This window comes from Falco punctatus, assembly GCF_963210335.1.
Source record: "Falco punctatus genome assembly, chromosome: 16".
NCBI lineage: Eukaryota > Metazoa > Chordata > Aves > Falconiformes > Falconidae > Falco > Falco punctatus.
Window position 1 is genome coordinate 1,135,443 of NC_137596.1, and position 12,707 is coordinate 1,148,149.

Here is a 12,707-nt window from a genome sequence, read left to right on the forward strand (position 1 = left end):
GTGGCTTGGGGTGGGGGGCAACCATCCCTGCCCAGCCCCAGGGGCTCCCCTATGGGGTCCCATACAAAGCAGGGCTTCCCCTATGGGGCAGAGGCTCCCCAAGGGAGCACCCTATGGAGTAGGGGCTTCCCTATGGCATCCTATACAGGGCAGGGCCCCCCCTGTGGTGTCCTGTAGGGGACATGAGTTCCTTCACAGGGCAGGGTTTCCCCTGTGGGGTCTATTATGGGGCAGGGGCTCCTCTGTGGGGTCCTGTATGGGGCAGGGCCTCCCCTATGGGTCATGTATGGGGTAGGGGCTCCCCAAGGGGGTATCATACGGAGCAGGGGCTCCTCTACGGGGCAGGGCTTCCCCTATGGGGTCCTATATGGGACACGGGCTGCCCTGCGGGCCGGGGCTTCCCCCCGGGGCTCCCCCCGCGGCAGGAGCTCCCCAGGGCGGGGGTTCCCCGGGCCGCCCCCCGGCCCCGCCCGCCGCCGCGTCACTTCCCCGGCCCGGCCTTGAACGTGAGACCGCGCGTGACGTCACCGCCGGCCCGTGTTTACAGCTGCCTGCGGGCCGCGGGGGGGGGACGGCACCGGCACCGGCCACCCGCACCGAACCCGGGCACCGGCACCGAGCATCGGGCACCGGCACCGAACCCGAGCACCGGCACTAAGCCCAGGCACCGAACCCGGGCACCGGCACCGAGCATCGGGCATCGGGCACCGACACCGGGCACCGGCACCGAGCATCGGGCACCGGGACCGACACCGATCACCGGCACCTCAACCGGGCAGCGGCGCCGCCCCCGGGGCTCGCCATGGGACAGGGTGCCCGGCAGCGCCCCGGCTGACCCGCCCCGTCCCGTCCCGTCCCGTCCCGCCCCGGCGGACCTTGCCCGGCCGGCCGGGGATGCTGGCGCGATGCCGGGCCCCGGGGCGGCCGCGCTGGCCCTGCCGCTGCTGGCCCTGCCGCTGCTGGCCCTGCCGCCCACCCCGCCGCCCACCCTGCCCCGGCCCCAGCCCCACGGGCCCCGGCGCGTGCTGGAGAAGGAGGCCCAGTTCAACACCACCTACGCCGACTGGGTGGACGCCGACCTGCTCAACATCTACGCCTTCAACCACAGCGTCTGCCGGAACAGGGTGAGCACCCACCACGACCGCTGCCCACGTCCCACCACTGCCCACACCCCCACGGGACCCCCGGCCCCGGGGCCTGGGGCGGGCAGGGGGCACGGTCCCCCCGGCGGGGATGCCTCAACAGCCACGATGGCCGTGCAAAGTCCAGGCACCGGGGATGAGGCGGCCGCAGTGGCGGTGCCCAGCCAACGCCTCGCCTTCCCACTCTCCCCGCAGACGGAGGGCGTGCGGGTGTCGGTGAACGTCCTCTCCGACCACAAGGACCTGCCCGTCCTCTTCGTGGTGAGGCAGAAGGAGGCGGTGGTCTCCTTCCAGGTGCCGCTCATCCTCCGGGGACTGTGAGTACGGGGGGGGCGCCGCGTGGCCCCCTGCCCAGCCAAGCCGCGAGGACCGGTGGGTGGGCAGGGGTCCTGGTGGGCGGGCAGGGGTCCCGGCAGGCAGAGTTCGGCGGTGGTGGGTGCAGCACGGCTCTGCCTACCCAGGTACCAGCGGAAATACGCATACCAGGAGGTGAGCCGCACGCTCTGCCAGCCCCAGACCAAGGCGGAGGTGGAGACCCAGCACTTCTACGTGGATGTCTCCACGCTGTCCCTCAACGCCTCCTACAAGCTACGGGTCACCCACGTGGAGAACTTTGTGTTGCGGTGAGGGCAGCCCCGTGTCCCCGGTCCCCCTCCATGCCTGCCCACCGCCCACCAGGGCTGCGTGCCAGGGCCACGGGCTCCCCTCGCCAGTCACCGTCTTCCCTGTGCTCTCTGCAGGACCAACGAAAGGTTCAGCTTCAATGCCACGGCCGCCCAGCCGCAGGTGAGGAGGAGCTGGCATGGTGTGGCGTGGCAGGGGGGGCTGCACCCAGGGAGGAGAGTGTGGCCCCCATGGCAGTGACGGGCCCTTCCCCCCCGCAGTATTTCAAGTATGAGTTCCCCGAGGGAGTGGACTCGGTGATTGTGAAGGTGACCTCGGCCATGGCCTTCCCCTGCTCCGTCATCTCCATCCAGGACATCCTGGTAGGTTTGGGCAGCGGGGTCTCCTGTCCAGGCGATCCATGATGCCCGGCGGGGATGACAGCCCCTCTGTCCCCGCAGTGCCCTGTGTACGACTTGGACAACAATGTGGCCTTCATCGGGATGTACCAGACCATGACGAAGAAGGCAGCCATCACGGTGCAGGTGGGTGCGGGGCCACGGTGCGGGGCTGCGCCATGGGGCTGTACCACTGCCAGCCCCCCTGGTGCTGCCAGGTAGCACCAGCTAGCAGAGCTTGCACAGGCTGTCATTCCGGGGTGGCCCCCAGCCCCCCAGGCAGCCCCAGCAGCATGGGGCAGCATGGGAGACGCCTGGCTGGGCTCTGCTGACCCCTGTCTCTCAACCCTCTGGGACGGCCACTGCAGAAGAAGGATTTCCCCAGCAACAGCTTCTACGTGGTGGTGGTGGTAAAGACGGAGGATGAGGCGTGTGGGGGGGCTCTGCCCTACTACCCTCTCTCCAAAGATGCTGCACCAGGTACGCCGGGGGGGCCAGGGGAAGCGCCCACCCACCAGCACGTCCCCACTGCTGTGGGCTGTGTGCTGGGGGCGTGCTGGGGATGGGGTGAGCAGCAGCGTCTGTGCAGGGCTGAGCCCCCCACCCCAGCCCATGCCTTCTTCCAGATGAGCCTGTGGATCAGCACAACCGGCAGAAGATGCTGGAGGTGATGGTGTCACCTGCCATAACCTGTAAGCTGCGGAGGGGCCGTTTGGGGCTGGGGGTAGCTGGGCTCTGCAGGGACCCCACAGCAGGTCCCCGGCGCTGCCGCTCATGCTGAGGGCTTGTCCCGGCCCTGCGCAGCGGAGGCCTATGTCAGCAGTGTGCTCTTCTGCCTGGGCATCTTCCTCTCCTTCTACATCCTCACACTGGTCATCGCCTGCTGGGAGAGCTGCCGGTGAGTTCCTGGGCATCGCTGCCCCGGCCAGCCTCCCCTCTGGGTGCTGAGCCCATGGGTGCTGTGCCACCCGGGCCCCAGCCCTTGCCCCTGGCTGCCGGCACGGCGCCGCTCACTGCCACTTCCCTCGGCAGGCAGCAGAAGAGGAAGGGGCTCCTGGCAGCCATGGACTCGCCCAGCCTGGACACGGGTGAGGGGCTGGGGGCAGCAGCTGGTGGCAGTGGCACGTGGGGGGTCTCCCTGGGGGTTCCCGGTTATTTTGCCCTCTCAAGCTTGTGGTGAAGCCCTTGGTTCTGCAGGAGTTCCCTGCTGTCTGCCTGAGCCCTGCCTGTACCCCGGCTCCCTGGGGACAAAGCCCGATGTCTGGGGGACAGGGATGCCCTTGGGGCTGGGGCTGGCAGGTCTGCGCTGGGTCTCGAGCATCTCACCAACTCTGTCTCTTTCTTTCCATGACTTTCTGGGGACTCCCAGCATCTCTACTGGGTAGGTGCCAGTGTCTGCTCTGTCCTTGTCTGTGCGTTTGCTCCGGTGCCAGAGCAGGGGCACGGAGCATTGCCCCGTGCCGAATGGCCACGCGCCCCCGGGCCAGGGGTGCCACAGGAGGCTGCCAGTGGCTGACGGGGACCCTCCTGTCTTGCAGGGCATGCCCGCAGCATCCCTGACTCCTTCCTGGGCCATTCGCCCTATGACAGCTACGGTTATGGCTCCTTTGGTGAGTGCCACATGCCATCCCTCCCCTCCCAGCCTGTCGGCAGGCGGCTGTGCCCACCTGGTCTGACCGCCCTTGCAGGGAACGGCTCCTCCGGCAGCACCGAAGGCGTCACGGACAGCATGGGCTCGGCAGAAGTCCCGTACGGCTACGTGGGTGAGTCCCGGGGCAGCGGTGCGGTGGCTGGCATGACCGCAGCCCTGCAGAGCCAGCGCGCCAGGGCAGCATCCCCACACTGTCCCTCTCCATCTCCTGGGAAGGGTCCCTGGGTTGCCAGCCCCTCCCTGCAGGCCCACAGCGGGGTCTCCATCGGGCGGACATGCTCCGGGGAACCCCCCCAGGGCTCAACCCCACTCCTGCTTCGGTAACTCTTGCTTTCCTTTGAAGGGCAGGAGCAGTTCAAGCGGCGCACACCCTTCGCCCCGCTGAGGCCGCTGAGCATTGCCATGGGTAGATGCTGGTACTGGGCGGGGACAGGCGAATCGCACCAAAATCTGCCCTGCCCCAAGCTCAGCGCCCGGGGCGCTGAGTACCCCTGTCCCCTCCTTCCCTCCCTGAGAGCCAGGGCAGCACCTGCGGGGCCGCGGGGCAGGGGAGGACACTGTCCTCCTGGCCCCCAGCTGTCCCCAGCCCAGCAGAGCCCTTGGGGGATGGTGGCACGGGGCATGCTCGCCCATGTGGGCACAGCCAGTGCGTGTCCCCGGGGCAGGGGCAGTGCAGGGATCTGGAGCCTGTCTCCAGTGTGAGTTGGCAGGGAGGCAGCCGAACTGTTAATTGGGGGTGATTGGGGTCCCGCGGGGTGGGCACCGAGGCGGTCTCGGCCAAGGGGCTCCGCTGACGGCCCCGGCTCGGCTGCAGGAGAGCGGTCGCTGGAGAACGTGGCCAGCCGGCCGCGCCTGGACTCGCTCAGCTCTGTCGAGGAGGATGACTACGACACGCTGGCTGACATTGACTACGACAAGAACGTCATCCGCACCAAGGTGTGTCCTGCCCCGTGCCCCCTGGCCCCCCACTGGCTGCTCCCCGCTGGCCGGGGTGAGCCCTCCACCTGCCTCTCCTTCCAGCAATACCTCTGCGTGGCTGACCTGGCCCGCAAGGACAAGCGGGTGCTGCGGAAGAAGTACCAGATCTACTTCTGGTGAGTGGGGGGCAATGGGAACAGGGAGTGTGGAGCGGTATCCCGACCTTGGGTGGGCGGCAGGGACCCCCTGACACCCCCCTGCCTCTCCCAGGAACATCGCCACCATCGCAGTCTTCTACGCTCTCCCTGTCATCCAGCTTGTCATCACCTACCAGACGGTAAGTGGGGCACAGTGACAGCAAACGGGGCTCCCGGGAGCTCTGGGGGCTGCTCCCCAGCCACGATGGCGATGTCCCTGGTCATCCCCCATGTCCCCATGCCTTACCACCGCTTGCTTGCACTGTGCCCACGTGCTCAGGTGGTGAATGTCACCGGCAACCAGGACATCTGCTACTACAACTTTCTGTGTGCCCACCCGCTGGGGAACCTCAGGTGGGTTCAGGGCTGGTGGTGGGTGGCTGGGGGTCCCCTGCACCCAGGGCAGGACCACAGTGGGGTCCCAGGGAGGGAGAGGGGTCTGCAGCACCCATGTTTGGACTGTTTCCCCGCAGCGCCTTCAACAACATCCTCAGCAACCTGGGCTACGTCCTGCTGGGCTTGCTCTTCCTGCTCATCATCCTGCAGCGGGAGATCAACTACAACCGGGCGCTCATGCGCAATGATGCCCACGCCCTGGTGAGAAGGGATGGGCGGCTGCTGGACTGTGTGCCCACAGGGGTCTCTGCCACCCAGGACCCCCTGCTTCCCTTCCCTCTCCTCCCACCCCCCAGGAATGCGGCATCCCCAAGCACTTTGGGCTCTTCTACGCCATGGGCACTGCCCTCATGATGGAGGGGCTACTCAGCGCCTGCTACCATGTCTGCCCCAACTACACCAACTTCCAGTTCGGTGAGTGTCCTCCAGTCCCCTGCTGCTCGCACCAGGGCTGCCCCCACCCCACTCACTGCTGTGCCCCCCCAGACACCTCCTTCATGTACATGATCGCGGGGCTCTGCATGCTGAAGCTCTACCAGAAGCGCCACCCAGACATCAACGCCAGCGCCTACAGCGCCTACGCCTGCCTGGCCCTTGTCATCTTCTTCTCTGTCGTTGGTGTGGTGAGTATGGTGGGTGCCACTGGGGGGGGGGGTGGCCGGTCACCCCCACAGCCCACTGCCCGCCACCCCACTCGCCCCGCAGGTCTTCGGCAAGGGGAACACAGCCTTCTGGATTGTCTTCTCCGTCATCCACATCGTGGCCACCCTGCTGCTGAGCACCCAGCTCTACTACATGGGGCGCTGGAAGCTGGGTGAGGTGGGGGGCACTGCTGCAAGCAGGGTGGGTGGGGGGCAGCGCAGCGGTGCCCCCGGTGCGACTTCTCCTCTCCCTGCAGATTCGGGCATCCTGCGCAGGATCCTGCATGTGCTGTACACGGACTGCGTCCGGCAGTGCAGTGGGCCCATGTACGTGGTGAGTGCTGGCACCGCGGCTCGTGGCACCAGGGTCCCTGGCTCTGCTGAGACCCCACCTGGCAGCCCTCCCTCCCTGGAGCGGCCGGCTGCCTGCCCCTCACGGCCCCCCCTCACCCTTTGCAGGATCGAATGGTGCTCTTGGTCATGGGAAACATCATCAACTGGTCTCTGTAAGTGCGGAGCTGGGTACACGCCAGACCCCGCGACACTTCTCCCAGCCTGGTCGGCGCTCCCCGTCCCTGCTGCCACCCCCACCCTGCTCCTGTGACATGGCCCTGCTGGCTGCGGTCCCCTCTGCTGGGGCTGGGCTGAGGACAGCCAGCTTGTGACAGCTGTGAGCCGAGCATGACAGGTCCCCCCTGTAGCTGCGGCAGCCCTGGTGTCCCCATGCGCTGCCCAATCTCCCGGGGGCTGCCGGCGTGCCTCGGGGACAGTGGGGCGCATGGGCACGGCAGGCGGGGGGACCCCCAGGCTGCACTGACCCCACTGCCTGTCCCTGCCTCCCCAGCGCTGCCTACGGCCTCATTGTCCGCCCCAATGACTTCGCTTCCTACCTGCTGGCCATCGGCATCTGCAACCTCCTTCTCTACTTCGCCTTCTACATCATCATGAAGGTGCGAGCCAAGGCTGCCAGCCCCCTGCCCGGCTGTGCAGGGTGGGCTGGACAGGGACTGGCCCCCCTGCAGGCTCCTGCCTGCACATTGACCCTGGTCTCCCCCGCAGCTCCGCAGCGGCGAGCGCATCAAGCTCATCCCCTTGCTCTGCATCATCGGCACCTCGGTGGTTTGGGGCTTCGCCCTCTTCTTCTTCTTCCAGGGGCTCAGCACCTGGCAGGTGAGTGGGCAGGCGGTGCGGCAGGGTGGCTGGCTGTGGGCTGGCGTGGTGATGGCTGCCCCTGTCCCCCACAGAAAACACCGGCTGAGTCCCGGGAGCACAACCGCGACTGCATCCTGCTCGACTTCTTTGATGACCACGACATCTGGCACTTCCTCTCCTCCATCGCCATGTTCGGCTCCTTCCTGGTAGGTGCTGCCCGCCGGCGGTGGGGCTGCTGGCTGCCCCTGGCCACCCCGGCTCACAGCGGCCCCGCTCCCCTCGCCCCGCAGGTGCTGCTGACGCTGGACGATGACCTGGACTGCGTCCAGCGGGACAAGATCTACGTCTTCTAGGGGCCCACAGCTGCCCGCTGCCCTGGGACTGTGCCAAATGCCCAGCCGCAGGCCCCCAGAGCGGGGACCCACCGGGGCAGTGTGTGCCCCTGGGGAGGGATGCCTGTGCTGTGGGTCCCAACAGCTGCTCCGTCCCCCTCCCCGTGCAGCCCGGGGGTCCCAGTGTGCCTCCTCCCCGTCAGCCAGGTCTCTCCCAGGTGCTACGTGCCTGTCCCCAGGCTCGTCGTAGCCAAAAATGGGACTGGGGGGCTGCTGGGGCACCCGTCCTTGGTGACAAGTGACACTGGAAAAGGTGCTGCTGCTGCTGCTCCGTGTCCATGCGCCCATGGCACGGTGGAGGGCCGGGGTGCGCGCTGTGCCCGCAGCCCCGTGGCCCCCTGAGCACATGGGTGCGGGTCTCTCTTCAGTGCCTGAGTCGTATGGGTGGAAGGTGGGGTCCATGCCTCCGGCGCGGTGCCGGTGCTGGTGCCGGTGGCTGGAGCAGCCCCCCTCACATCTCCTTTAGCATCCCGGGGGGGTGTTGCCCGCTGTGTGCCCCCCACCACCGCTCCCCACCGAGGCTGCCGTGTGCTCTCCGTGCGTGGGTCTGCTGGGAAGGGACTCGCTAATTAAAGTGTCTGCACTTTGCCCACGCCTGCTGCCTCCTGCCTGGGCAGCGGGAGCCTGGGGGACACCGGGGGCTCCTCGGGGGGCAGCAGAGGCAGTGGGCTCTGCCTTGCCTTGCTGCCGGCGGGTGTCAGCCAGGCTCTGCTGCAGCACTGGTTCCTCCTTCCCACCAGGACTTGGGGAGAGGGAAGATGCCGCAGGGGCTCGGCAGCGCTGCTGCCGCCCTCCTGCACCAGAGACGCCCTGTGCAGCACGGGGGCTGCTGGGGGCAGGTCTGTGGGGTGCGGGGGACCGGCAGCCCCTGGGGGAGTAGGGATGCTCAGGGAGGTCCCACCTCACAGGCAGCAAGGGTCCTGGGACTCCCCGTAGCATCCCAGGGCTGCTACATGCCTCGCGGTGCCCTGGCCCGCTGCAGCTGGTTGCTGCCAGCCTGGGCGGCAGGAATCCCGGGGCCGGCTGCGGGATGCCCAGGCACGGTGCCCACGGGATACCCGCAGCCTCGCTGCCCTGGCCAGGCTGAGCAGGGCACGCCGCAGCCGTGGGTGCTGCCCGGGTGGCTGTGCCCCATGGCAGCCCTGCGGGGAGCCCCGCTCGGCTGCCCCAGCTCCCCAGTGGTGAGCACATGGGGAAACCAGCCATGAAGTCAGGGCAGAAACCCTCTGCGGCGGCTGCGGCCCTGGCTATAAAAGGACTGACTCCATCAGCCCCCGGCCCCGCTTCCTCCCTGCTCCCAAACCCACTGGGGTGGAGGCACGCAGGGAATGCTTGGGCACGGGCCTTAGTCACCGATTTTCGGAGTCTTTCCCCAAATATGGTGCCTGGGCTGGAGTGATGATGCGCCGCGGGGCTGGCGCGCCCCGGGAGGGAGGGCTGGGGGGGTTGCCCCCCCGGCTGCGCTGACATCACTGTCCTGGCGTCGGCCTTTTAGCGCAGGGTCAGCTCTTCCCAGCTGTGCAGTGTGCTGGCTCCCGCGCAGAGCATCGCCCCTCGCCTCCGTGAGCAGCTGCTTGTAAGTCCCGCTGCAGCGGGGGGTGGGGGTGGGGGGTGGGGGAGTGCAGTGGGGAGGGGGCCCGGGGTGGGGATGCCACCCCCTGGTATGGGGGTGCTGCTCCACGGGATGGGGACCCCACACCTAGGATGTCGGTGTTGCTCCTGGGACTGCAATCCTGCTCCCTAGATGGGGATTCTACCTCTCCGACTGGGATGCCGCTCCCCGGGATGGGGATGCTGCTCCCTGGATGGGGGTGACGCTCCCCAGGATGTGGATGCTGCTCTTTGGATTGCAACCCCGCTCCCCAGGTGAGGGGAAACCGGTGCTCGGACTGGGGACGTGGCTCCCTGGGGGTGCTGCCCAGGGTTCGGTGCTGCTCCTGCTCCTCAGGATTGTGCTGCCGTCGGGGCTGTGCGGCTGCGGGCTCAGCGTGGAGGGGGGGGTCAGTCAAGCCCCCACTTGCCCGTTTCTGCCCCATGCCTTGGGGCACTTGGCTTGCGGGGCCGGGGGCAGCTGGTGGCCAACAGACACTGCCGTGTGGCCAGGGGAGCCATGACTGGTGAGGCTGGGGTCTGCACGCATTCCCCCTGTGCCGGAATGGGCCAGGGCACGGGGCACTGGGCGGCCAGGGCACGGAGCGGAGCTTGCTGTGGCTCTGCTGGACGTGCCTGGCAGTGCCCGGGACCTGGGCACAGGCTGCCTGTGGGGCTCGTGGGGGGCTGCCGCACCACCAGCAGCAAGCGGGCTCAGCGTCCTCTGCTGCACCGAGCTGTGCCAGGTCTCAGAGCCTGTCCTGCAGGCGCCGGGGTGCATCTGCCTGGCCGTCGGGGTGAGCCCACCTGGGGCAGGCTGTGGGTGCAGGCACCGAGCACACAGCTCCTCGAGAGCGCAGCCCGGGCACTCAGTGGCTTAATGCTGAGCAGGGTGCTGAGCCGGGGGGGTGGGTGAGGCCAGCTCCGCTGAGGGCTTGGCTGCCAGCTCACAGTGCCAGTCCCCCCTGGCATCCTCCCTGGCATCCTCCAGCCCTGCCTGCAGCCAGCTACCTGCCATCTCTGCCCGCCGCATGCCCTTACAAGGGCACAGGCACGGCTCCCGCCGTGGTCCTGCCTCGCCTGCGCTCCTCCTCGGCACCGGGACCCGCTGTGCCGAGGCCATCCCACAGCGCCACGGCCAGCGTGCCCCAGCCACCCCGCCGTGCCATGGCCACCATGCCGTGCCACAGTCACCCTGCCACCTGGACCCCTCTGCTCTGCAGCGCCCGTGGGGCAGCACAGCTGCTCCAGCTGCGGGGCACAGCCATGCCAGGGACCTCAGTGCCAACCCTGAGCAGGCAGGGATGGGGATTAGGCTGCTCTCCTGCACAGCCTGAGTTGGGGACTGGGGACAAGGCACCTCTGCTGAGACAGGAACCCTCTGTCCGGGCAGGCTGGGGGGATCTTGGCCATGCGCCCATCCTCCAGTGCTCCCGGGCAGAGCTGAAGGGCCGTGGTGTGGCAAGGGAAGAGCTGGGAGGAGGGCACATCCCCACGGCACCAGGACGAGAGGTGGATGCCACAGGGTGTTGGGGCGGCTGCGGTGTCCCTGGGCAGGGGGACAGCATCTCCGCAGCCTGATGGTCCCCGTCCCGCTGCCAGGTCTCCTACCCACCGCAGATATGGCAAACAAGGGCCCGTCATACGGCCTGAGCAGGGACGTCCAGTCCAAGATTGAGAAGAAGTACGACGACGAGCTGGAGGACCGGCTGGTGGAGTGGATCGTGGCGCAGTGCGGGGCTGCGGTGGGTCGCCCCGAGCGAGGCCGCCTGGGCTTCCAGGTCTGGCTGAAGAATGGCATCGTAAGTGGGGGGGGGGGGGGGGGGCGGGCACCCACGGCGCCCACCGGCCCCAGAGATGGGTGGGTGGCCGGTTGGGGGCCCCGCAGCCAGTGGCGTCTGCGGTGCTGTGAGCCCAGCCTCTCCTCTGCCGGCAGGTCCTCAGCAGGCTGGTGAACAGCCTCTACCCCGACGGCTCCAAGCCTGTCAAGATCCCTGACACCCCCCCCACCATGGTCTTCAAGCAGATGGAGCAGATCGCCCAGTTCCTCAAGGCGGCCGAGGACTATGGTGTGGTCAAGACGGACATGTTCCAGACCGTCGACCTCTTTGAAGGTGCGGGTGGGGGGTGGGGGCAGCCGGAGGTGGGGGGTGCTGAGGCCGCTGCGCTGTGCCCATCCTCACGCGCCGCTGTCCCTCGGCAGCCAAGGACATGGCAGCGGTGCAGAGGACACTGATGGCCCTGGGGAGCCTGGCGGTCACCAAGAACGACGGGAACTACCATGGGGACCCCAACTGGTTCATGAAGTAAGTGGAGGAGCATGGGCCCGGGCATAGGGACCCCCAGCCCCTGTGGCTGCCTGGGGTGGGCTCTTTCCACTGCCCGGCGGTGCCCTGGAGCACGTGGATGCAGGATGCTGAGCTTTTGGAGGGGAAGGGTGGGCGGCTGGGGCACCCCTGGGGCACGGAGGCTGCTGGCACCCTGGGGATGAAGGTCTGGCTGCCCTGGGGGGGGCACAGGTGCCATATGGCCTCTCCCTCCACCCCACAGGAAAGCGCAGGAGCACAAGCGGGAGTTCACCGAGAGCCAGCTAAAGGAGGGCAAGAACGTCATCGGCTTACAGATGGGGAGCAACAAGGGGGCATCACAGGCGGGGATGAGCTACGGCCGGCCCCGGCAGATCATCAGCTAGGCAGCCCCCCTCGCCGCCCCCAGCCCTCCCGCTGCCGGGAGAGCAGCCCCAGCCGGGACCTCCGCCTTCGCTCCCCCCGGCCCAGCGTGCTGCAGCCACGCAAGCACCGGTGGCCGCCCCTCACCGATTGGTATTTATTGGAAAGAAAACGCCAGCCAGCCCAACCGACCCTTCAGCGCAAGCAACGGCAGCACGCGCCCAGCCGTGGCCCCCGCGCATGGTGACGCACCCAGCCTCGGGGACACGGGGGCAGCCCCACCACGCTCGCGCCGTGCCCCAGGCAGCCCTTGCCCCCCGGCCTCGCACACCCCTGCGATCCCCACCGCCAGCTGGCCCTGCCCCTGCCGCGCTCGCTGGCACCCATGGGTGCCCTGCCGCCATCCCTGGGACGGGGGGTGGGAAGGGCACGTGCCCCAGCCGCCGGAGCCATCCTGCCTGCCCGCAGCCCCGCGCCACTGCTGCAGCGACCCTTGCGAACGGGGAGAAAAGAAAATTGGCCTCGGTTTTGTACTTCGTTTTTGTCAAAATTAAAAGGTTATTCATCTAGCGTGGCCTGATGAGGTTTCTTCCTCCCCACCCTGTCACCCCTGGCCAGCGGTGCGGAGAAAGCCGAAGCCACCCTCCTGAAAAGCTGCTGAAGGCACCTGGGCCACATTTGCTCCTTCTTCCAGCTCCAAAACTGGGAAAACTAGAGCCGGGGCTTGGGCTTTCCCTACAGCTTTGGATGGCTCCGCAGGGTGGCTCTGCCTGCTCCCACCTGAGCCACAGCACCCACCTTCCTTCTCACTCCTTCCACTCTCCCCCTGCCTGGAGCAGCCCTGGTTACCCAGGGATCAGGGCACAGACCCCGAGCAGCCCCAGTGCCCCGGCACTGCATCCCGTCCCCACGGGCGCTGGGGCTGGGAGGTGCTGGGTGACTCACGTTTCCACAGCGA

At 68.1% G+C, this 12,707-nt stretch overlaps 2 protein-coding genes across 8 annotated transcripts; both read left to right on the forward strand.

Annotated features, from left to right (window-relative positions):
• The first annotated feature begins 496 nt into the window (after positions 1-496).
• Positions 497-8,078, forward strand: SIDT2 (SID1 transmembrane family member 2). 6 transcript variants are annotated; one of them, XM_080366799.1, is made up of 28 exons: positions 498-1,124; positions 1,338-1,459; positions 1,604-1,765; positions 1,883-1,928; positions 2,027-2,128; positions 2,207-2,290; positions 2,512-2,623; positions 2,770-2,835; positions 2,948-3,041; positions 3,176-3,231; positions 3,513-3,524; positions 3,682-3,753; positions 3,832-3,906; positions 4,138-4,200; positions 4,609-4,730; positions 4,815-4,888; positions 4,983-5,049; positions 5,190-5,263; positions 5,383-5,506; positions 5,602-5,719; positions 5,792-5,928; positions 6,011-6,119; positions 6,204-6,280; positions 6,406-6,452; positions 6,791-6,896; positions 7,006-7,116; positions 7,191-7,304; positions 7,389-8,078. In XM_080366799.1, exons 1-28 carry the CDS (start codon positions 906-908, stop codon positions 7,449-7,451), a joined length of 2,628 nt encoding a protein of 875 aa, XP_080222925.1. In that variant the 5' UTR covers positions 498-905; the 3' UTR covers positions 7,452-8,078. The 6 variants fall into 6 exon arrangements, with proteins under 6 accessions (XP_080222922.1, XP_080222923.1, XP_080222926.1 ...); XM_080366796.1 differs by having other exon boundaries at positions 497-1,124; positions 6,011-6,280; XM_080366801.1 differs by lacking the exon at positions 3,513-3,524.
• Positions 8,079-8,909: 831 nt separating this feature from the next.
• Positions 8,910-12,318, forward strand: TAGLN (transgelin). Of its 2 annotated transcripts, none has more exons than XM_080366817.1 (5): positions 8,910-9,066; positions 10,683-10,882; positions 11,017-11,194; positions 11,284-11,386; positions 11,631-12,318. In XM_080366817.1, exons 2-5 carry the CDS (start codon positions 10,703-10,705, stop codon positions 11,770-11,772), a joined length of 603 nt encoding a protein of 200 aa, XP_080222943.1. In that variant the 5' UTR covers positions 8,910-9,066; positions 10,683-10,702; the 3' UTR covers positions 11,773-12,318. The 2 variants fall into 2 exon arrangements, with proteins under 2 accessions (XP_080222943.1, XP_080222944.1); XM_080366818.1 differs by having other exon boundaries at positions 8,967-9,066; positions 10,701-10,882.
• Positions 12,319-12,707: the final 389 nt, after the last annotated feature.